General features: G+C 47.7%; 6 protein-coding genes across 6 annotated transcripts; 4 read left to right on the top strand and 2 right to left on the bottom strand.

Annotated features, from left to right (window-relative positions):
* Positions 1–565: 565 nt before the first annotated feature.
* UA08_00173 (ATP-dependent RNA helicase ded1) lies at positions 566–2719 on the top strand (the record flags this gene model as incomplete). Its single annotated transcript, XM_020259950.1, has 3 exons — positions 566–759; positions 816–2554; positions 2619–2719. The coding sequence occupies 3 exons, from the start codon at positions 566–568 to the stop codon at positions 2717–2719; spliced, it is 2034 nt and encodes a 677-aa protein (XP_020124763.1).
* A 2386-nt stretch (positions 2720–5105) lies between these two features.
* On the bottom strand, positions 5106–5730 carry UA08_00172 (hypothetical protein; the record flags this gene model as incomplete). The annotated part of the gene is made up of 2 exons (XM_020259949.1): positions 5106–5645; positions 5713–5730. 2 exons carry the CDS (start codon positions 5728–5730, stop codon positions 5106–5108), a joined length of 558 nt encoding a protein of 185 aa, XP_020124764.1.
* Positions 5731–6918: 1188 nt separating this feature from the next.
* Positions 6919–9292, top strand: UA08_00171 (Ino eighty subunit 1; the record flags this gene model as incomplete). The annotated part of the gene is made up of 2 exons (XM_020259948.1): positions 6919–7351; positions 7452–9292. The coding sequence occupies 2 exons, from the start codon at positions 6919–6921 to the stop codon at positions 9290–9292; spliced, it is 2274 nt and encodes a 757-aa protein (XP_020124761.1).
* Positions 9293–9837: 545 nt separating this feature from the next.
* UA08_00170 (hypothetical protein) lies at positions 9838–11001 on the top strand (the record flags this gene model as incomplete). The annotated part of the gene is made up of 2 exons (XM_020259947.1): positions 9838–10590; positions 10651–11001. The coding sequence occupies 2 exons, from the start codon at positions 9838–9840 to the stop codon at positions 10999–11001; spliced, it is 1104 nt and encodes a 367-aa protein (XP_020124762.1).
* Positions 11002–12608: 1607 nt separating this feature from the next.
* On the top strand, positions 12609–14552 carry UA08_00169 (Bifunctional purine biosynthesis protein ADE17; the record flags this gene model as incomplete). Its single annotated transcript, XM_020259945.1, has 3 exons — positions 12609–12627; positions 12715–12841; positions 12902–14552. The coding sequence occupies 3 exons, from the start codon at positions 12609–12611 to the stop codon at positions 14550–14552; spliced, it is 1797 nt and encodes a 598-aa protein (XP_020124178.1).
* Positions 14553–17216: 2664 nt separating this feature from the next.
* On the bottom strand, positions 17217–22646 carry UA08_00168 (putative clathrin heavy chain; the record flags this gene model as incomplete). The annotated part of the gene is made up of 6 exons (XM_020259944.1): positions 17217–17567; positions 17630–21853; positions 21910–22281; positions 22346–22372; positions 22512–22532; positions 22608–22646. 6 exons carry the CDS (start codon positions 22644–22646, stop codon positions 17217–17219), a joined length of 5034 nt encoding a protein of 1677 aa, XP_020124177.1.
* Positions 22647–24513: the final 1867 nt, after the last annotated feature.

Raw genomic sequence — 24513 nt, 5'->3', positions numbered from 1 at the left:
TTTTTTTTTCCCTGACTAAGATCCCTCGCCACTCCTTTTCCGCTTTAATCACCTTTCCCCTTCTCCCCTTCAACTGCTTTTGGTGGAAAAAAAAAAAAGACTACCAACTCCCCTCTCAAAACTGTCCTCTGTTTTGACATAATTTTAATTTTCTTTTCATCCCTCTTCTCCTTTCTTTCTTTGTTTCCTAGCATAGAATTTAGACCTCAGGTTCTAGAGAGATTTTCTTATTTGCATTTTCTCTCTGCAGGGTCTTCTGTGTCTTTTTTTTATCCGATCGCCACAACTGCTTCAACCTTTTCTCACAAGAGCAACAATCCTGCCTGAATTGACTGTCGCTCCCTTGCTCAATTTCACTTTCGCCCGCGTTCTCGATCGTTTTTCTTGCTTGTTGTAGTTTCCTCGAGACTATCAGACAAGCCTCGCCACCAAGGAAAGCCACTTGTCATCCAAAAACTTCCTGATTGTATGTCTATCCTATCTCTGAATCTTCTTCTTCAGACTCCTTTTTACTGATAGACAATCTTCTCCAGTCAAAGACTTATCGTCGACAGAGTAATTCAAGATGGCCGACAGCTTGAAGATCCAAAACTTGTCCCTCAACGAGTCCCAGCACGCTCCGTCTGGACCCCCTGCGGCAAATGGACGCTCTGCCTACATTCCGCCACATCTTCGCCAGCGCAACACGAATGCTGGCCCTAGTCCTATGGATGGTGCAGGCCCCGCCGGCCCTGCCCCTGCTGGCGCTTGGGGAAATGCGTAAGTGCTCCTCACGCTTCGATGAGACTGGTGTTAAGTTGGCTAACATTCATTAGACCTAGAGGCGGTGCTCCCCCACGTGGCGGTAACTACAATTATCGTGAGAACAATGCAAATGGTAAATCAGACTGGACCCAGGATGTTCAACGCCCGGAATTCAACCCTAATGCTTACGGAAACCCAGGTCATGGACCTTCAGGAAGTTACAGCGGCGGCGGCGGTCACGCCCGTGGTTCAGGCGATGGACAATGGCGCGATGGCAAACACGTCCCTGGCCCTGCCAATGCCCGTGTCGAACGTGAACTGTTCGGTGTTCCCAACGATCCCTCAAAGCAGCAAACTGGAATCAACTTCGCCAATTACGATGACATTCCTGTCGAGGCCTCTGGCCACAATGTGCCCGAACCTGTCAACGCTTTCACCAACCCGCCGTTGGACGATCACCTCATTTCAAACATTGCATTGGCTCGCTACACGACACCGACCCCCGTCCAGAAATACTCGATTCCTATTGTCATGAATGGCCGTGATCTGATGGCTTGTGCGCAGACAGGTTCTGGAAAAACTGGTGGTTTCCTCTTCCCCATCCTTTCTCAAGCTTTCCAGACTGGGCCTTCCGCTGCCCCTGCCCCAGCAGCTGGTGGTAACTTCTATGGTCGCCAGCGCAAGGCTTACCCAACCTCTTTGATCTTGGCTCCCACTCGTGAGCTGGTTTCGCAAATCTACGACGAGGCCCGCAAATTTGCCTATCGCTCCTGGGTTCGCCCTTGTGTGGTCTACGGTGGTGCTGACATTGGCTCTCAACTTCGTCAAATTGAACGTGGCTGTGACTTGCTAGTTGCAACCCCTGGTCGTCTCGTAGACTTGATCGAGCGTGGCCGTATTTCCCTTGTCAATATCAAGTACTTGGTCCTTGATGAAGCCGATCGCATGTTGGACATGGGTTTCGAGCCTCAGATTCGTCGTATTGTGGAAGGAGAAGACATGCCAGCAGTCCAAAACCGCCAAACTCTTATGTTCTCCGCTACTTTCCCTCGTGATATTCAGATGCTTGCTCGTGACTTCCTCAAAGACTACGTTTTCCTTTCGGTTGGTCGTGTCGGTTCCACCTCCGAAAATATCACTCAACGTATTGAGTACGTCGAGGACCACGACAAGCGTTCTGTGCTCTTGGACATTCTCCACACCCATGGCACCACCGGTCTGACCCTTATTTTCGTCGAGACCAAACGCATGGCTGATTCTCTCTGCGACTTCCTAATCAATCAAAGTTTCCCCGCAACTGCCATTCATGGAGATCGTACCCAGCGTGAGCGTGAGCGGGCTCTAGAGTTCTTCCGCAATGGAAGGTGCCCCATCTTGGTTGCTACTGCTGTCGCAGCTCGTGGTCTTGATATTCCTAATGTTACCCACGTTGTCAATTACGATTTGCCTACTGACATTGACGACTATGTTCACCGTATCGGTCGTACCGGTCGTGCTGGTAACACCGGTATTGCCACTGCATTCTTCAACCGTGGTAACCGTGGTGTTGTTCGCGACCTCATCGATCTCTTGAAGGAGGCTCACCAGGATGTGCCTTCTTTCCTTGAAAACATTGCTCGCGAAGGTAGCGGATATGGTGGTCGTGGCGGTCGTGGCGGCCGTGGTCGTGGTTCCAATGCCACTCGTGATGTTCGTCGCATGGGTGGTGGCATGGGTGGTCCTCCATCTTATGGCGGCAGTGGTGGTTTTGGCGGCAGCACCGGCTACTCTGGCGGCGGAGGTGCTGCCAACTGGGGTGGAAGCGGTGGTGGTAAGTTGCAATATCCCATTTATCAAATACATTCCCAGAATACTTACATGTTTGATATCTCTAGGTAACTACGGCGGTGCAGCTTACGGCGGCGGCGGTGGTGGTTACAGTGGTGGTAGCTATGGCAACCCATCCGGCCCAACCGGCCCATCTTCCTGGTGGTAAATTTTCTGTGGTCTCTAGACGAGGCCTTTCGATCTGCGTTTTCCTCTATTTTCTTCGGCGGGTTTCCTCAGATCATCTTTCTCCTGAGCATTTGTCCTTCTCGGGGGTGGCTTTGTCACGACTGCAACGAATTTCCTCTTTTTATCATTAACGCGTTCACAACTTTCATCGTTCTTCGTTGATTCCGACATGCTTACTTGTTTTATTTTTCGTCTCTATCGCTTCATTTGAAGTGTACATGCAATGTGTCTCGATGTTATGTGAGGGCTCTCGGAAAGTGCTAAATGGCATAACTTTGTGTGAACAGGGGCCTTTTTTTTCTCGTCGACATTGCATGGTTATCATAGACAGCGTTGTTCTGATTTTATTTTATTCCCGCTTTTCAAGATACCCAGGATTGTTCGCCTTTTTAAAGCAGGAGGCGAAGAGTGCGCGATGCGTTGAAAACCAAAAGTGTTCTTTTACTATTCGACAGATCGTGCATTTCAAGATAGATCTCTTGAGTTCGGTATCTAACGGCGGGATTCACTGTATTGTGTTTTATTTCTTCAATTACATGTCATCAAAGCTCTGCAACCCATTTACTGTTTCCTCCATATACGATCGAGTGGTGTTATATTTCTTCTAGGCTCCATCGGGATTGGCGTTGGCTGCTTTTGTTCATCAGTCAAGCAAGGATGGGCAAGCTCAGGAAGGGAAGTGTCTACTGTGCTAATAGAAGAGCTTTCTTTGCATTGCATGTTGGCGTTGACTGAGCCGCTTTGACGAGATGAATTCTCTGCAATGGGCTTAAAAGGAGGGCAACAACGTTTGGGCTTTTCCTTTCATTAGCATATGTTCTTCTCTCTCTCTCTCTTTTATGGGCTTGTAGGGAATGGGCAATTGGGCAGGTTGGCTGGCGCTTGTTTCTTTTCACACTGTGTTGATGCATAGAAGTCATCGTCTTGATTGTTCCTGCACCATGGCTGCGACGAGAGATGTATGGCAGAGCTACTAAAATAGGTTCAAAAAAAGTTTCTTTGCGTTTATTAGTTATCTGGTTAATCTGTAATATTACGCAAAAGAGTCAATCTCTTGCTAAGCTTCCCTTTCTGCCATCACCTTCATGCCTTGGCATCTCTGTCTCTGGCCGTCCCTAGCCCTAACTCAACCCATTCCTGATACCAGCATTGCCAGTCCAGTGGGTTGAAGACCACCCCATCGTGATAAACACACTTCAAAGTTGCAACAGGGCCGCAACAACTTCAGCCAGTGCATACGTATCGTACGTCGCACAGTGATAGTCTTGATTTAACGGACGGGTGGCCCGCTCGCTTCGAATGCCGTAGAATCTGTGAACCGTTTCCAGTTTGTGATTAAGAAGCCCTGGATAAAGCTTTCTACATAGCGACAGAACGTTGATCTCTTGAAGGTTAGAAGCAGTTTTGTGGGCAATTTTTGGTTGAACGGGCTCATTACTCCCTCTAAGGATCATTAGTCTACTGACGATCCCCATGACAGGACATGGGTATTCTCATCATACCCTAGATTTTCTAGGGAACTCTTAGCTTGTTGTATAGTGAAGCCGTTCGTCTCGAATTCCTTGTAGCATTTCTTAAATAAAGCTCTCAGTTGATCAGAGTTGAGGGTTGACACCCCCTGAGAGTCTGCTATAGATTTCGTCGAAAGTGAGGTTGTAGTGGATATTACAATCAAAAACTTGCTCTCCATTAATTTGTCGAATCGACATTAGGAGTGGCACCGGTGAGTTGTTACCTTGAAGTTGGACAAACTCGAAATCTATGAGCCAGGCCCTTGTTGGTTCCTTGACCCAAGCCTTCAACTTATCCAACTTATGTCGCTCAAAAGAATCATCAGACGATATTCCATGTCTACTGAGGTGCCCCATGGCAGGAAATGTGTGTTTTCGTCGTAATCCAGTAAAGTCGATGAGCCATGTTCTTGATGACTGCTTGGATCAATCCTTCAATATGTTCAACTTCTATCGCTGGTGGTCAAGGCCGTTTCTTTCGTTATCTGCGAGATATCACCACGGCATATAGCACTGCTCAAGGCTTTTAGTATCTCGTTTGAATCGGAATTTGTTTCAGTGCGTTCAATATGGAAGGGGGCAGTGATTGAAAAGGCGTAATTTTTTCTCGTGTAAAAGAGGGGGACAATCCAAGTTGTACAATGCGTTGCCCTTTTGATTCCAAAGAGAAATAGGCGTCACTTTGGAACCGATTTTCTACACCTCCTGAGTGACGAGGCCCCAGATTCGTCCATCCTGCTTCAGACCTTGCATGCATCTTTGCTTGGAATTCGTCTAAGTTCTGTGAACTCGCTCGCTGAGGAATATAGACAGTTAAGATGCATGCCTGGCCTTGGAAGCCGGAATCTCGCTAGCCTAGACAATTGGGTCTTTGGCGATGAGAGGCTTAGGCCGTCTCTTGGGCTCTAGTGCTGTTGTTCGAATGCGGTCCTCGTTTTTCACCCAGCGTTTCAACGTATGAGGAGGTACGTAGAGGGATTCAGCTGCCTTCTCCACGGGCACTTCCCTCAGAAAACCCGTCTCGGTATCAAAGTAGCGGAGGTTCCGCAGTTTATCCAGTATCTCGATCTTCTCTTGCACATCCCAGTGTCGCTTTGCTGGTACTTGGACTCTTTCGGTGCTCTCTGCATTGGACAGCGTTTCGGTAAATGACTTCTTGCGGCCAAGAGTGCTGCCTTGGTGTTCGGGTTGGTTCAAAATTGAGAGGAGAAAAGGGTAGAAGGTTAGTAAGTGTCTTGAAATAAGTTGGTAGGTTGACAGGTAGGTTAGTGAGCGAAGCAATGGTGAGAGTAATGGTGAAGAGGGAGAGGGAAAGAGGGTGCTTTTATGATGATATGGAATCTCTAAAGGTCTGTCAAAATTACCGGTGATGTCCTTGTTTTTGAGGATGTAGTTCTTTGTTATACCTAATCTACTGTTCCCAACACTTACTTCTTTATTACATCTACGGAGATTTCCATACCGATTTATTCATCATCATGGTGGGGTTCTAATCGTTCATTATGAGAGCTGTCAAACAGAGAGCGGCTTAGAGGTTATGAAGAGCTCACTGTTTGAGATTACTATGCTGTTTTATACGTTCGATTGGATAATCTTGCTATCCGAGCAGTCTAGTATCATCGCTCCTAAGCATGAGACAGATATGTTGACTACCTAGGTAGGATAGTCTCATTCAGAGCTGGACAATATGAATCGCTAAACATTGTTGTCTGCGATATGCTGTATGAAATATATCAATGTTTGGTAGCTTTCCTACCGTTGATGTTGGAATAAGGCCTTACTAGAGATGGCAATAGAGGCAACCCCGTGGCTCGACAACAACGTCCCGTCACATTTTCGACAGCAGGAAAGTAAGGGCGGACAATGATGTTTGGCAAGCTTGTGATTGGCAGATCCAACATTGAAAAAATCGTAGCTATTACTAGTTGAATGATACTCTACCTTGGAAAGCGGCTGGTTTCTCAACGGAACATGGGCAAAACTTCACACGTTATCGCAAAAGACAAGCTTCTCCAGCTTCAAAACAATCAACTGCCACTGGAGTATACGTGATTACTGTCTATTTCTGACATTTTTCCCAGTGAACGTGAGGAGGAAGGGACTGGCCTTCGGCCAGATGAATCGTACACCAGGGAGCAACTGGATTGAGGTGGAGGATTTCGAAACTGGCCAGTGACAGTCTTCCCAAATACGACCAGGCTAACACTAATAGATCGACGAAGGAGCGACGCATGAAAGGAAGAAATCAGGATGGTAGTTAGTTCTCGTGGGGCTCATAGAGAAAATGGAATAACTATATGTACACGAAGAAAAGATGTAGAAATCACGGAGTTCCGCGCCTAGCGTCAATTTGATGTGGGAGCCGCGCGGCTATACTCCCATGGAGCTTCCAAGATCTCATTCCATCATCAGTTTTCCAACCTTGACATTGCTCGACATTCCTGGGACGGGAAACGATGCGCTCGCTGTAACTGTTGTCTTAAGCTCTGAACAATATCAGTCAGTTCAATCGATTTCCAAAACAGCATTACAAGTGTCACCCCCTGTCGAACAGATCAGATCAGTGCTCAAACAATCACTCGTCTAACACGTCTTACCAACGATTGAATCATCACGTCAAAGCTACAATATCCTCGAGTTTCCCGCTCTGTTTTTGAGCCGCGACAGAATGGCGGACGTCGACTCAGCCCCCGTCGATAATTCCTTCGCTGCCTCTGAACCCGGAGACGACGCAAGCGCACACAACACCGTCAGCGCGACAGTTGGCACTCGACGTCAGGCCAATGGAACCATCGGATCGGTCTATTCAGGAAACCGGATCAAACACCTCAAGAAAGACGATGGCATCCCGCTTTGGCGCAAAGATATTCAATACCAGTTCCTTAAACTCGTCTTTGAAGATAAGACTCCAGTATTCACACGCTACTCTGACGGGGCGAAGAACCTCGATTTTGCCGACGTCTACATAGACTGCATGGCTAGGAGTAGCAAGACGAGCAAGATTTTGAAGGACAAGCTGCAGAGTGATAAAAGGGCCGCTATCAGCATGGCGATGGTGTGTCTCTTGGTTAATGTTGGCCGAATGAACACTACCCTGAATTGTACGTGGATGAAGCATCTTTCTTTGGATTATCATTGTCATACAAATAAAACAAAAAATGGATACATAAGAGCTACTACTGACTATGTTTTATTTGACAGTCTTCCCCGAAATGCGAGCGCAACTAAGAACGTACCATTCAATCCCATCCCTCCAGGCAAACCAGGATCCGAACGCATACAAGCAGCTACAGGATGCCCCGCGCCTGAAGTCGATCTTGAAAGGCGCTTCAGAAGACAACAATCAACCTCCGACGATGGAGAAGCTTAGAGAATCACCAAAGCCTCGCACCAACCCGGTGCACCTCATTTTCCTCCTTTCCCAGTATGCGCCGATGATATCCGAGGTGCATTTTCCTGCCCCCTACGACTTTTTTGACTTGGTTATGCGAAGTACCTTGAGCAGTAGAAGCAGAGCACGGGCTTTCCTATGGCTGATGTGGTGGTACCTGGAAAGCGATTTCACGCGTGAAGATGCTTTGAATAACCCCTTTGGGTCTGGCCTGGAAGGAGAAGGCACAGGGGGCTTGCCTCAACGGGTACCGGCGCTTGAGAGCTTGACAGAGGAACAGGCGGATGAAGAAAACCGAGATACTCCCGAGGAATTGAAATACGGAGATGAGAAGCAGCGAGAACGCAAGCGTATTCTAGAGGAAGATGAGCCTCTTCCAAGGATTACAAAGCGTGTCAAGAAACATGATTTAGGCTACGATGATGACCAGATTGGTTCTGCGAACTCAACTCCGCTTCACCCGTCTGCTCGTCGGAATGGGCTGTTGAACGAGGAAGAGGAAGACTGGATTGCGCTAGGGAACTCCGCTCACTCAAAAAACAAACGTCCGAATCGTGATTCGCCTGCAAACAGATCGGCAACAAACCAGCGTCTTGTGCTGAAAACGAAAATGGATTCTACCTCCGCCGAGGCGTCGTCGCCCGCTCCTCCAGGAGCAGGTCACCCTATCATCAACCAATACGTTGCCGAGGCAATAACACCAAGTCAAAGCCATTCGTCTCGTCGGCCACGCCCTTTAACGCAACACCAGTTAGCAGTGGAACAAAATCGCCGACATCGCATAGAGTATCTGTTGGCCCGGCGAAAAAATGAGGCATACAAGGTTCTGCGGGCTCGTCGTGAGAGTGAACCTGCATTTCTCCACTGGATGCGTATTGCCCCTCATTTGCTGGAGACTAAGAGTATTGATGAGTTCAATGTACACGGCGATATGGCGCTGATGACGGATTTACTACTCAAGAGTGGCTACGAAGACTTTGGAGAGACAGCACATTACTACTTGTCTGTGACTCGCAAGGCACTTAGAAGATTGGACCGGTGGGACTGGGAGAAAGCCAACGGACCTAGCAAAGACCGCAAAAAGGCCCGGGAAGAGCGTCAAAAGGCATATCAGAATGGCACTGCTCTTGCGGGCTTTGGGGGTAGCGCTATTCAATCATCCCGCTCGGCTCGGTCGCGACCCCGGCCTCCCAGACGCAAGCCAGCTCCTGCGACCAGCTCAACTCCTTCAAAGGGAGGACAGAAATCTACTGCAGGTCCTTCTGGGGAAGCTACAGGTCAAGATGCCAACAAGCTATTCCCAGATAAAAGCAGCTTGGGCAACGCTGCGGCGGCGGCGGCGACACCTTCCAGTCGAGACAAACCTGCGCGTGACGAGGCGGAGTTTGATGGCGAAGAGGAAGCGTTCGACGACGCGGACAAGGACGGACTCGGCGAGGCAAGCGGCCATGAAGATGACGATTCCGAGCTCTCATACGCCGAAGACGATGAGCATGACGAAGAAGGCGACGACGAAGAATTGGACGAGGTCGAAGGGGAAGGCGACTATTCGATGCTCGAGGGCCGCAATGGCTACGACAGCGACTCGGAAGTGGCAGACGACGACGTCGAGCAGGCGGGCGATGAGGATGAGGTTATGGAAGACCAATAGATGTCATGTCAGCGTGGAAATCGATGTGGTGTTTTTCTTATTGAGATTGAGATACAGAGACTTCGTACGACATACTTGTAACGAAAGCAATATCTAATACGTCTAATACTTCCATTCCCTGTTACTGTCAAGGTCACATTCCAGCACAGTCGTATGATTGTCGTCTGTTTACGGGGTAGGACAATCCCAAGTCGGACTAGCCGCAAAGGCGCTCCGATTTTTGCGGGTTAAGAATGTCGGAAGAGCCCAGTAACTAGTTACTTATAAACCGCATGCATGCTGAACTTTTACATGTGAATCAATACTGACTACTTGTCTATTTACCCCGGTATTTACTTACTTACTGCTCATTTATAATCCTCCCGTTCACTCCTTCCGGCGGCTGGCTCGTTGCTTCGTACATCACGGCTCGTACTAGTATAAAAAGCTCTGTCCCGTCCTCCCTCTACGCTCACTTCTCTCACTTCTACGACTGAACTCCTTGCTGCATTCGATACTGAGACTTGCAAACGAGTCTATATTATTTACTTTATGTTGAATACACAATGAGCAACTCCCCGCGAATCCTCCGCCCGACGCCCAGGCGACCCTTCGAGCTCCCCTCCGCCGACTCCTCACAACCTTCGACTCCTGCCGGCGAACCGCAAGGCAACGACGGAATCGAAGTCGATCTTCTGGACGCAAAGAATGACCTGGCAGCGAAGCGATCGGGGTCGCTCCTGAACCTGACCTCGTCGACATTGCTAGGCATCTTTCAACCCACGGCGTTTGAGGATACTCGGCAAGACGACAGTCCCTGGGACACTCAATTACACACGCCGATTGATCAGCGCAATGATCCTCTTCTCGTGGCTCAACTACAGCAAAGCCTTGCAGCAGGCGCGAGACCTGCGAATGGGAATGTCGGAACGTCGACAACCACGGCGGCGGCGGCGACGAGGAAGCAAATGCATCGAACCGGAAGTGCATTTTATTTTCCTCTCGTGATGAAGATTTCTCTCCTTTTCGCATGCGGCGTCGCCTACGGGACTATTATAGCTCATCTGCATGAAAACAACTGGATCACGCCTGTGAAGCTTGAGTACATCGACAACTCCTACAGATACTTGGTCGGTTGGGGAATTGCTGGGGTGGGCTTTGCATTTGTGTTGCCTTGGCTCGATAATTTTGGGGGAAATGGCACCGCCAGCGTGAGCACGTCTGTTCTTGAGAAGAAGCAGAATGATAGTTCGCGGGTCTCTCGCTGGACACTTGCAGTTCGCAGTATTGGTGCTTTTGTGGGCATTGGGTTTGCTATGGTATGTTCATATCTTTTCCCTTCCAGTTCTATGGTCGTTATTTACTAAACTCCCCATCAGAGGAGAGTTCCATGGGAATCAACCACTCAGGAATCCCTCACCCTCGCCCTCGTGAATCCGTTCCTATGGTATCTCATCGACCGAACCAAGACGGGCTTTTGGCTATCGACTGTCGTTGCATTAACAGGCATGAGCATCACACTGGCGCTCCACCCCGAAGTCATCCCATCCTCCTCATCTACCGGTTGGGGACTGCGCAACTGGCGTCTTGAATACGACGTTGAAGGCGGATTGACACAAGATGCCAGCGCAGTTGCTGTCTGGCTTGCAAGCGTGTTTTATAGCGCATGCGTCTGCTTCGGCAATATAGGGCGTCAACTTACTCTAATTCAACTTTCGGAGAGGAAATGAATTTTCGTTGCAGCGAGGCAACATGGGACAAGAGCACTTGGGTTTCTGCTTTTGTTGACTTGTTTTATTACCATTTAATATTTTTTTTCCCTTTCGGCTTGTGTTTATCTATTCTTACGGCGTTTAATGAGTATTAGGCTATCTCTTTGCATTGTGGTCAAGAAAAGTGGTTTTATTATAATCATTATTTTTGGGTCTGTACAGCATACCACACTGATCAGGGGACAATTAATTTGTTATTGCATGACTTCTCACTGAAGAACTTTTGAGACCAAGGAGCTCTCTTGTTCCATACCAGAATTAGTAACTCAGTTAGTAAGCACGTAGAAGAAAAGACTGTAGAATCGATCATTGCAATCCCTCCCATTTAGACAAGAATCTGGAAGACACTGCACCCAAGACCAACACTGTATAAAATATTGTTCTCCATTCCCATAGACGATTTCTATACTTCATAGTATACTCATTATACAACGGGTATACTCGCAAGAATGCTTTTAAAGGGAACGTTGGTTTTTTGCGTTGTTCATAGAAGAGAAAAAGAAAAGAAGGAGAGAGAAGAAATTGAAGGGAAAAATTGTTTTAAAATACTCCGCGGACTAGCATCACGTGATACGCAGAATCATCCACACCCATACTACCTAGAAAACTCACCTAATTATACTGTATTAGGTTAGTATTTGCCAAGCCCGTCACGAACTACTCTTGATTTTCACTTATTATAGACACAATTCCAATCTGATTTGAAATTCTTCGAAATTTGTTCATATTGTATACTCTGAACAGTATTATAGTTAGTTGTTTTCTTCCTCGTGTAAATTATGGTGCAAATTGTGGAATGAATAGCTAAGACGTAACATATCGAGGAATCTGTCATATGACGGGGTATGCTTCTAAATTACAGTAATATGCTAAATTACGTTACTAGCGCATATAGTATATTTATCTGATAGATTTTCAAGTACTAACAAAACACATCATAATCACGGCTTGTGGTTCGCATAGAAATTAGGAGTTTCTGGGTTCCAAGTCCAGCTTAATTTTCAGTCACTCCAAGTGATAACAGATACACGTGGTGCTGGGAGTACGGTCTTAATTCTCTGTGCACAACGATTTCCTCGGATATCAAGAATTTGGAGAGCATGAAAGAGTTACAATCTTCTTTGAAATGCCTAGTCTATCAAAAGGTTGTATAGTTTATCTCCCTCGCTTTCCTGCACTCGTTATACCCATATAACAAATATGCCCTGTTCGCTCAATTCCACGTCTGCACCCAATCCCTCGCTCAACGTTCTTATCACAAAACTCCAATTGAGGGATGCCACCTTCGACATCACACAAGAGTACCTGGGGTTTATCAAAGAGGGGTATTTAACATGGGAAACATTCCCTAGAGCACAATTGTCATGAAATTACAATAGTAATCCCTTACAAGATTTCTCTCGGATCATTGAAAAATTCAATACCGTATCAAAACAGGGAGGGCGTTTTTTTGTGGGTTAAGCCGCTTTGGGGATGGGGCGGGGGAGGGCCGATGTTCGCATCATTTGAAAGTGGGATGGCCTGAAAATTATATTCAGCTTTTATAAAGAAACCAAGAAGACATAATGGCGCAGCAAAAATCAGGTAAGTGCCTATGTATACCTGGCATTGGCCAACGATCACTGCTATATGACAACACTCGAGTATATCTACTTACAGTGTGATAACTAGCAATTCTGTCGGTCTACGACAAAACCGGTCTTTTGGACCTCGCCAAAGGCCTTTCGCAGCACAATGTTCGTCTGCTCGCATCTGGGGGCACAGCCAAATTGATCCGGGAAGCGGGACTTGCTGTTGAGTGCGTCTATTTAATTTTCAAAAGAAGGGAAGAAATTGAACTAACACTAACACCTCATAGGGACGTCTCCGCCATCACCAATGCCCCCGAAATGCTCGGTGGTCGTGTCAAGACCCTCCACCCCGCCGTCCACGGTGGCATCCTTGCCCGCAACATCGAGTCCGACGAGAAAGATCTTGCCGAGCAAAAGATCAACAAGGTCGACTACGTCGTCTGCAATCTGTATCCCTTCAAGGACACAATCGCAAAGCCCAACGTGACCATTTCAGAAGCCGTTGAGGAAATTGATATTGGCGGTGTGACCCTCCTTCGTGCCGCCGCTAAGAACCATGCGCGAGTCACCATCTTGTCAGACCCGACTGACTACCCGGAATTCCTCAAGGAGCTCGAGGCCGGCGAGGTCTCGGAGCAGACTCGCAAAGTCTTTGCTCTCAAGGCCTTTGAGCATACTGCAGACTACGACACCGCTATCTCGGCCTACTTCCGCAAGCAATACGCCGGTGAAGGTGTTCAGCACTTGTCTCTTCGCTACGGAACAAACCCGCACCAGAAGCCGGCGGCCGCGTATGTCCCTGAGGGCAAATTGCCGTTCAAGGTGCTCGGTGGTTCCCCGGGTTACGTCAACCTCCTTGACTCCTTGAACGCCTGGCCCCTTGTGAAGGAGTTGAAGCAAGCTTTGGGTCTCCCAGCGGCAGCTAGCTTCAAGCACGTTTCCCCCGCCGGTGCAGCTATTGGCGTTCCACTCACCGAGACGGAACGCAAAGTGTATTTCGTCGATGACATTGCAGGCATTGAATCGTCTGGTCTTGCCCAAGCCTATGCTCGTGCCCGCGGAGCTGACCGCATGTCAAGTTTCGGTGACATCATTGCACTCAGCGACAAGGTCGATGTGCCAACCGCAAAGATTATCTCACGGGAAGTCTCCGACGGCGTGATCGCTCCCGACTACGAGCCACAGGCCCTTGAGATCCTCAAGAAGAAGAAAGGAGGCAAATACCTCGTTCTCCAGATTGATGAGACCTACACGCCCCCCTCAATCGAGACTCGCACTTTGTACGGAGTCCAACTCGAGCAAGGCCGAAACGACTTCACCGTCTCCCCCAACAAGACTTTCAGCACCATCATCACACCCAAGGATACAAAGACGCTGCCAGAATCTGCCCTGCGAGACTTGACCGTGGCCACCATCGCCCTTAAATACACTCAATCCAACTCCGTCTGCTACGCGCTGAACGGACAAGTCATCGGCCTCGGCGCCGGCCAACAAAGCCGTATCCACTGCACGCGTCTTGCAGGCGACAAGGCTGATAATTGGTGGATGCGATTCCACTCGCGCACGCTCAACATCAAGTGGAAAGCAGGCGTCAAGCGGGCCGATAAGAGCAATGCCATCGACATGCTCACCTCAGGACAAGTCCCGCCACGCAACGAGGTCGAGAAGGCCGAGTATGAGCGAGTTTTCGAGGAGGGACAGGTGCCCGCCCCCTTCACAGCCGAGGAAAGAGAAGCTTGGTTGCAGCAATTGACCAATGTGGCGGTTTCGTCGGATGCGTTCTTCCCCTTCATTGATAACGTTTTCAGAGCCGCACGTTCTGGTGCCAAGTATATCGCTGCCCCCAGTGGAAGTCAGAATGATGGCCCTGTCTTTGAGACGGCTGAGAAACTTGGTATTACCTTTGTTGAGCAGAGTACTCGTTTGTTCCATCATTAAGTCATATGGTTTTGGAACAAGATGAGTGGGTAAAAGAATTCGGTTTATGATAAGAAATATTTTTCATTTATTGCGAATTCAATACTAAATTCTGTGTTTATGGTGCCTGAACTCTGTAAAAATCGCAAATATAAATGCTGAGACTGTCCTAGTTAGGAAATTTTTGTTGTGGCTTCAAATTACCGGATTAGGAAGAATTTCGGCGCTTGGTGATGATGGCCAAGATAGGGGATATGAGGTCACGTGATGGAAAAGGAATGGCTATCTTTAGCTCCATTTCTCTCCTTGCCTAGTAAGTTCCTCTGCTAATGCTACTACCATTCGAACCGCGCAGACGTGTTCAATGATACGGAACCCCTTCAAGGCTTGGGGCATAGAAGCATGTCTTTGTAGGAGCATGATCTTTGACTATGGGAACTTTGCTAGGATGAACACTGGCAACTCTAAGGCCGCTTAGAAACAGTTGTCACCAGGAAAATGATTCAACAGGCGTTTCCTGTGCGGACGTCCTCGCTATGGGCGCGCATCACGCCGTTAAAATCATCCTTGACCTTATCACCAGATGGAAAATCAGCCTTAGAAGAGCCACGGTCACTCCCCACCAGCGGATTCACAACTATCGCTGGTGATCAGCTAGTTGAAGAAGAGGAGTTACCTGATTACCGAGCTGATTGATTCTATCCTGTTCAACTGGGTGAAATATTTCAAACCCGCTACCAGATCGTTGCGAAGCTTAGTTTTGGTTCTTCATCGACCACTTGGCTGGCTCGGGATCTAAGGTAGGTAAGGTAGGTGTATATGCGCAAATGTTCTGCATGCAGATGTTTGGTTAATTGTTGCAGGGATCACCAGTATGTCGCGCTAAAGGTGTATGTGCATACCTCCTTGGTTCACCGTGAACTTTCCATATTACCATCATATTGGCCGCCGTATCGCAGACAGTGCACATAAAGGACGGAATAACATCCGGAGGTTGTTAGACTCCTTCGATATCCTTGGTCCGGATGGCAAACATGTCATCCTAGTCTTTGAAGCCGCGCAAATGAGCCTGCGCGACATGAAGCTGGTGTTCAGGCGGGAATGGTTGGCGAGGATTTCGTGAAGGCGCTATTACGGAGTTTCTTCAAGCTCTAGATTTTCTTCATTCGCATGGAGAAGTTGTTCATACGAGTAGCTTCCCCCAATTCTCTTCTAGCTTAATAATTCATTCATTTTTTGCTCACGGTTATGTCGCAGATATACATCCTGGCAACATGCTTCTGGGAATTTTCAATAATAGCCAGTTGAAAAATCTTGAAGAAAAGGAAATAAGAAATAATGCCCCCAGTGCCTCGCAAGCAAGTCTCATCCTCGCGGACTATCTATCTCTCGCAGCTTATGCGCACCTGGCCCTTACTATTCAAAGGCTAACAGCATTCTTCCGGAAAGGCCTGGGACCTCCTTGAGCCGAGAAGGCATTTTACAGCGCGGGACGAGGATGGCGACCTTTATGATGCTGCTTATCTGGCCTAGCTGATAGCTGCACTAGGACCGCCTCCGCCTGAATTCCTCGCCAGAAACCCGAGCAGAAAAGCTGATTTTTGGGATGAGAAAGGTATGCATACAACCTTGAGAGAGCAAACAAGGAAGCATTTGAATAGTGTCCTTGTTGAATTCTGAGATTGCAGGAAACTAGTTGGGCCTCGCTCCTATCCCGAGTGATCGGACGATGGAAGCTCTCGAGACTCGGTTGGAGGATAAATCGGGCTTCCTCCAGTTCATCCGAAGAGCTCTTACTTGAATGCCTGAGAAGAGAGCAACGGCCAAGGAGCTTTTGCAAGACCCCTGGCTAAGGGGTGAGAAGGCCTAGAATCTTATCACTCGTGATGAAATCGCTACCTAAGTCTAAGAACTTGTTTGATGGATATCCATCTACCCTTAAATCTCGTATTGGAAATATTATTTCCAAAAAATACATCCAGCTCGGCGACCGCCTGGGTGTAAGGTCTGTCAGTGATGCTAATTAGCGACCAAACGGCCTAGTTGACTTGATAGTCAGAAACACGATTTATTGAGACACAGTCACAACAGCTAGCAGTGCATACTGCCAAAGGATCCTTCAACTCTTTAGCTTTGCCTCAAACCAGGCGGACCGAGAGTTAGCCTGGACGAAATGTGCATACCCCACGATGTCCAGCCTTACCGAGAGATAGATATTGCTGCCGAATATGAGAGCAATAAAGGTAGATGCGGCCTCCGGTCTTTTCGAGTTAGAGGCGAATAGATTGTAGAAGACAAAGCTACATATACCTGTGCAGCATATAGTACACACTAAATTGACTAGACATCTATAATGGACATTTACAGTTTCAAGTGAAAAAGGTAACATCAACTAACGATTATGTGTAATGAAAACACATTACAGAAAGAGTAAAGACACAAAGTTGAGATAGGTAAGATAGAGAAATAACGAAGAAGAAAAGCCCAACCCTCATCTCCGCCATACAACCTTCGAGGCTTTTTTTTTGAAAGATCATAAGACGGACACCTTCTATTGTGGCTCCAGTTCAAGACATAAAAACTGCGCGGCATCATTCCATAGCTAGCTAGATTACAAAGTCATTGATTGATTACACATGAAGAAAGTTAAAAAAAAAAACATGTTCAGCACTCGCAACTGGCTCTTTAAAATGCACGGTATCCAGTCACTTGTGGTGTGATTCCATTGGTTTGTTGGAAGGGAGAAGGACCAGGTGTCGACGCTGGGCCCTGGGTAAGCATCAATCGTGATCCCAGGATAGGAGTGTTGTTCTCCTCCTTTTGATGAACCGTCTCGCGCGACTTGCGTTCCTCGTTGTCCTTCTTGAGCTGTTCGATGGTGATTGTCTGCTGAGCCATCATGTTGATGAGATATGGCATCGTGAAGTCGTTCAGGCCATGGCGCCAGGAAATCTCCAAGATGACATCTGGGCGAATGATGTCATAGCACGCGTATAGCATACCGACATAGCATTCACGGCTACCAATTTCGACGAACTAAAAAAAATGATGGTTAGCCATATGAATTGACAGAAAGGCATAAAGAAAAAAAGACTTACGTAGCGTAGCAAATCCTCCACAACCTCCGGTTTTCCTGAAATCGCAGCGGTCTCAATAGCATCTTTGAAGAGCTTGTCTTGCTTTGAAAGAGCAATTGATTTCTCCCATCGCTTGTTCTTACGATAGATGTTGGCAGCGATCTGACGGAAGAAAACCAAGTCATGTTTCTCTAACCGCTGCGCTAATTCAACAGGGTCGTAATTGTCGTAGTTATCCGATGAATCGCGAAGGGTCTTGTAATCTTCTTCCTCAATGAGCAAGTCGTTGATGGCATCATTGACAGCACGCTTGTTTTGTCCCTGAACATTGAGCAAGAAGGGCTTGATAAGAGGAATGTTATCCGATGATTGGAAAATGCGAACAACACGGCTGACGTCAATACGTGGAGTCAAGACCTGGAGAAGGTCGGTAAGTAACAGAGGCTGTTCCTGGAGATAAAAGTTGAGGGCACGGTAGTAGATTTCCAGGTTGGCGACCTTGACAATGATGTCCTTGAAAGAATGATGTTCCCAGGCTTCGGCTGCACGTTCCATCATAGCAAGCGCAGCATTATCCCACTCATCGTAGTGACAGTAAAGGAACACCAATTCAGGCCACAAATTGGCCTCTTCAGAAGCGCGAATCATTTTAGGAATGTTGATACGGGACCAGAACAGCTTAAGATGTTCCATGACACGGTCGGGATGATATTTGGAAAGAGCAATGCCCAACTCTGTGAACATGCCCATATGTGCGCGCTCCAAGCCAAGACCGGCTTCGAGGAGGGAAATAAGTTCATCAAAGTATCCGTTACGTTCATATTGTCGGACGAGATCCGTGAGTTCTTCAGCGTGAACAATAAGATTCAGACCGCAAATTTGAGCAAGACGAAACTCCTTCTTGTTAACACATGCCTCGTTGACTTGCTTCCAAACCTTGACGCTGTTAGCCTTGCGAGCACACTCAACCGCAGCTTGATAATCCTCCAGATGCACGAGAGTAGTTGCCAACTTGGCCCAGTTCGAGATACTTGTATAGAAAATCTTGGCTGCCTCATGGAATCCCTCTTCGTACGCTTTGTCACCAGATGCCTCGATATTGGCAACGTTAGTGGCACGCAAGAAATCTTCAAGCTCAGGGAGCTGGTCGAGACGAGCGAAGCTGAATGCGAGGGCAGTGTCTATAGCCGGCTCACGCAATGTCTTTCGGGCCATTCTCAGATATTTGACAAGGTCTTCGTCTTTACCAGCATGGGTAGCAGTTTCAATGACCTCGTTGTAGTTGGAGGGATCATTGGCGCGGATATAAGATTCGATAGAGTCAGTGACCCGAAGACCGTCCAATTGAGCCTTTGCGACTTTGCTCCAAACTTCTGGAAGCTCAACACGTTCAGCGTACTCCTGAGCTCGGTCGATGCTGACGATGTTTTCGACCAAAACGTCGGTAGCAGCAGCATGATTACTGACTTTCTTGTAGATCTCGAAGGCTTCTTCGTATAGGCCGACGGAAATACACATTTGGGCAATATCATCAGCATTAAACTCGTTAAGTTTGTGGATATAGTCAATCAAGCGGCTCTTGTCAGCCTTGGCGGCGGTCAACATAAGAAGATTCTGCAGGCTACCGTTGTCGCTGAAAGGTGAAGGCTCAAGAATAATCTTTTCAAGTAGCTCAATAAGCTCAGCAGGCAGATCAGCATCGAGGAATGCCTTGACAGCCACGGACACTTTGTCTGGCTCTGAGGATTCAGGGACAGCAGTAGCAGTGACCTGGTCAACGACAGAGCGACGGTGAATGTTATTATCGTTGAGGACGAAAGCCCAGATTTCGCTATCTGCCCGCTCCAAAAGGTAACGGGCCTGAGCACGATACATCGCGTTTTCGTTGGTGATGTTGATGAGCTCGAGGTCATTTTGTCCCTTGCTATAAGCAATGTATGCCAAATTGGGATCTCGTTTCTCGCAGTATTTACCGACAGTCAATGTGTCGTACATATCGTTCTCCTTAAGGAACTTTTCTGGGTTGTTGTTGCTGTCAATGTAAATCTTGGCTAACGCATTGTACACTGCCTGCTGTTGGTTTCCGGTCGCTAGTGTGCTTTCCAAGAAAGGCAGCAAGAGTTTAAGGCGATTCCTAGACTCCACCTCCTGAACAAGTTCATCGATAGGGATCTGAGAAGGATCCACTGTAGAAAGCAAGTTCTTGATGATTCCTTCGTCACAGTCAACATCCAAGAGGCCGCCAATAACAGCGGGGGAACGAGAAGGGTTAACTCGCTGGACATAGACTTCAATCGACTTGTACTGCTGGTTGCGGTAGAGGTACAGGACCAAGTCATGGATGAAGTTGAATCGGTCACAGACAATAATCAATGGAAGTTGCTCTGTGAGGTTTGCCTCCTTCAAGAAGTTCTTCACCTTCTCTGGGTTGTAGTAATTGCTCTCACGGCAGATGCGCTCGACTTCAGTCAATTGGCCCATGGCGGTAGCAGCTTCAATATACTTGAAATGCACCTCCGAATCTTCGCTCAAATTGACAATGCTTCCCAAGTAGTAATAGAGACCTTCGGCAGTGCGGTACTTCTCGAAAAGCTCAATTAGGCGATTTGAGCCTAGGAGATCGGAAAACTTGGTTGCGATTTGTACAACAGCCTGCAGGTTCTGGCGAATGTTGGATTGAAGCATCTCATCTAGACATTCAAGAGCCTGCTCTTGGGAGAGATGACCGAAGTATTTGATCAGCCACTCTGGGTTAAGCTTATCTGTGCGAACGAGGTTGCGCTTGATAGCGGCCGGGTCATCCGTGTTCTCAAGAGCACGCTGAATGAGCCCTGCATTCTCACAAAGTTGTGAAATTCTAGCCTTGTCATAATGAGTAAACATTTCGTTTCCAAGAATGGCATCTGCAACCTGAGGGGCGTTGATGAGGTTCATTTCAAGCAAGCGAGTTTGGAGGTGCCCCTGTTCTGGTTTGTTGTCTTTCAACGCATCCAACAAAAATGAAGTTGCCTGCTGGATCATGTTTTGAGAAAGGAAAACATCCACAACACGGTCAAGGTCGACGAGGGCACCGGTTTCTTCGTTGGCGAGCTGTGCAGCAAATTCGGCACCCTTTTCAGGGTTCATACGAACAATGTGTTGTAGTAATTGAGTGAAGTCAGGCTGGTAGCCGGCTTGCTTGGAGTATGGTAGAATTTTATCGAACTGGCCGGTTTCAGCAAATCCTGCGACTACCTTGTGTGGGACATTGGCCTGCAAGTAAATTTGCAACGCCAAGCTCATATCATGTGGGCGCACAAGGTCTCCAAGCTCTTCTGAAGCCTCCAGCTTCTCCTCGCGCATCCATTTCTCTAATAAATGCTTTCGATTTTGCTGTAGAACGGGTCTTACGAGCTCTAAGCTCTCATGTCGATTGAGACTTCCCTTGTCAAGGAGCATACCAAAGTACTGAAGGATAACGGACATTTGTTGACCACCCTGAGGAGCACTCTTGAAGCGATTGATCGTTTCCGGGGTACGTAGGAAGCCGCGAGGAGAGTTAGCAGCAATCTTGGCTGCCTCCGTGTAGTTGCCTTGAGCCAGCAAGTTGTCGAATTGCTGTTGGTACAGGTGATCAGCACCGGGCAGACCGGCCTTAGATGCAAGCTTGACAGCAAGACCTGACATGGCTGGGTTCTCCATTAAATATGGAATGACAGTATTCTCATCCAGACTGACAGACAATACTTGTCCCTTGCGGTTCACACCCACAAGACCCGTTGAATCGGAGTCGGCAGCTGTCGTGAAGATGGTTTCACTTGAGATTCGGTTCATGAAGATGCATGTGCCAGTTTCCAGGTCATACAAATGAATGAAACCATATTTGGTAACAAGGTAAACAATGTCGTACTTGCTAGAGACTTGCATGGCGACGGGAAAATCATTAGTGGCTTCAGCAGGGAAGAATACCTCAACAGCCTTCTTTTGAAAGCGTGGATTTGGTTCCTGGTGGTCAATTTCTGCGATTTGCAGTTTAGCACCTGTTTGTGTTCGCACTGCGAAGGTGAAGAGCTTGTGCTCCACAGGAGAGCCCTCCGCCTTGATCGAAGCAAAAGCTGCGGCATGGCCTTCAATTGACTGTGAAATGCCGCGTTCGCGAGAGTAAAGCTGCATGGATCCAACAACGCGTCCTTGTTGCTGGCTGATTCCCACAACGACGCTCCATTTTCCGTCACCATTCACCCGGTAATTGATGATTTGGCAACCCTATTTCCAACGGGTGAGTATTCACAAGTGAGTGACATAAAGAAGATGCAGCTTACATTCAAGTTCGGAAGCCTGTCGAATTGTTTCACTGGATTGGGTTGGTTCGGGTCAAAGACGTCCCAGTGCCAGACAGACGTGTCTGTTACCAGGCCAAGGCTCGTACTACTGAACCATTTCCAGTAAACGACGTCCTCGCTCATCAAGGCAGATTTGAGTTTCTGTTTTGCCTCGAGGTCGAAAATTTGAATGGTTCTCGATTGTGCCTTTAATGCTATCACGTTGCGAGACCAGTGCATGATTGCACTGTCTGCATTGATAGGGCGCTTGATAATCTCATTGTTATTTTTGAGATTGATGATAATAACCTGAGGCTTATCGGTATCGTTGGTTTTTTGTCGCACGCAGATGTAGTGATCGGATTCGAGAGTCTGTAAAAAAAAGGCGACTATTCAGCATACGTCATCTCCGATTTGCGTTACTATTGGTACTTACACATGAATTGAACCCAATCGAGGATGGCTTGACATCCATGCATGAGTCAGTATAAGTTCATAGAGAAAATGAGTGGAAATGGGATGATGGAATGGGACATTGTAGTGCTCGCAAAGCTTCCCCGGGAAGAACGGAAGTAGACTGAACGTGCGGAAGCCCTTCATACCTCGATCTCTGCGTTGGTTAACTGATGAACTCGAAGTCAGTCTCAAGAATACAAATCAAACTAAAAGGTTTTATGCATGAGAACAAGCGAAAATACCTGTAGTAGCTCCGTAAACTTGATGGGAAGAGGAGCCATGTTTATGTTATTAGGCCGCAACACGACCTCATCCACCAAACGCCGCGAGATCAATCAATCGAGAGAAAACCTGAAGGCAAAAGTAAAACAGAATCAAGAAGCAGGAAAACAGCCTCCTGTGCTAGTGTAGAAGAAGAGGAAATGAAACAAATGAGAGAATTGAGGAGAGGCGAGGTGAGGTGAGGTGCGTTTGTTGATGCGGAAGGAGCTTGCCTTCAGGGGACCGACCAGGAAGGCAGTTGCTTAGGTGGTCGCTTACTCAAACGTCACGTGCCGGCCAGGTGACTTGGTAATATGTATGCGGCAACAACGGCGATCTGGGGGGCACACAACACGTGTGAGATAAGCCTTATTTTCTCTTCGTCCCCCTGGCTTGTCGCGCAGTGATCTTATTGTGGTCAAAGTGAGATCAAGTTGACTCGAGTCGGTTGTTGACCAGCATGTCCACTTATTCCAGCATCCAACTTTCTGAACAGGTAGGTCATTGTCTGACGATACACGCCCAATCCTGTTCTTGAGAGAAAAGAATCTCTCTCAATTTTCAAGTCTAGTCTCACTGACATGGACATTCTGTGCAGGACTACTCTCACGTTATCGTTCGCTATCTATTCCAGGATACTGGCCTCCCATTGTTGGGCCATCAGCTTGCTAGAGGCCAGGTTAAATTTGGACGTGGAGAACATATGAAAGACTTATTCAGACGCCCAAGAAAGCCCTCACTGAGATTGCGTTGAAAGCATGCTCCGTCGATCAACTTGCCTATAATCCCGATACCCTTGGCATCGGCAAGGGTGAAAGGTCTTTGAGACGAACGCCCAGGGCGCAGTTACTCTCGAGTCTCGTGCGGGTATTTCTAGGCCATGTCTCCCTGAATCACCAATCCTGATCAGTTTTATTGATCCGTATCACGCACATTCCCTCGATTCCGGGTATTGAGCTCGTATTGAGCTTCGGAGGAAGCATTCCCCGTTGTGCTCGACTTGGCATCCATCTCTATGTTTAATATGCATTGCCAAGTCAGGTAATACTGGGATGCAGGCTGATGGTGGTGAGTCTTGGTTTAAATTCCACAAATTAGATGCTGCATGTGACCGTAGGACTGAAGGCTGGGACTTCCGAACTCTACGTAAGATTCTCATTCTCACCTAATCTCGGCGGCTAGTCAGGACTTTGGATTGATGATTCCTGGGAGCTTCTTGAGACGGTACATGCATGCTCAGTCAGTGTTATAACCCTGCTATCGCTAAGTCGCGTCCGAGTTACGGCCAGATAAGCTTGCAGAAAACGCCGACAGGTGCAATACAACGTCGATTAGTTAAATAGAGATGATAAGCGTTTCTAGTCATCCATCTCAAACCGAAGTACGTAGATCATACTGCTGGCGAGTTCCTAGTCGGGCATAATTATTGGCGATTCTGAGCGCAGGAAGCGGGCCACCTGCAGGTTTAGCGCTTGAGGTCCTCGAGGGAACTCCGTACGGTGGATTATGATAATGCTATACTGGTAGTTATATGGCCCCTTAGCGTTGTGACATATTAGCCCCTCCTTACCGTTTGAGGAACCTGGCGACACCGAAAGCAATGCAGGCTCGATTTATGTCTATATGCCGCTACTGACCGCAGCCAAGCATTCTAGAGAGGTAATATTCAATAAATGATTCGATAATACGAGTGCAGCTACCTCTTGGCAGGGAAGCTAGCAGCATGCAAGTACATACATATCTAGAAACAACGAAAGAACCATATAGGCTCTGTCCCTAGGGCTAGAATTGCACTATGGATCAGACTACCTACCCCCATTTATGCCTCCCACTGACATTGCATTGACTGTATATGCGAAATCTCAATAATGCTCTCGAATGCCGAGG

This window comes from Talaromyces atroroseus, assembly GCF_001907595.1.
Source record: "Talaromyces atroroseus strain IBT 11181 chromosome Unknown scaffold_0, whole genome shotgun sequence".
Classification (NCBI taxonomy): Eukaryota; Fungi; Ascomycota; class Eurotiomycetes; order Eurotiales; family Trichocomaceae; genus Talaromyces; species Talaromyces atroroseus.
This window is presented reverse-complemented; position numbering and strand designations above follow the sequence as displayed.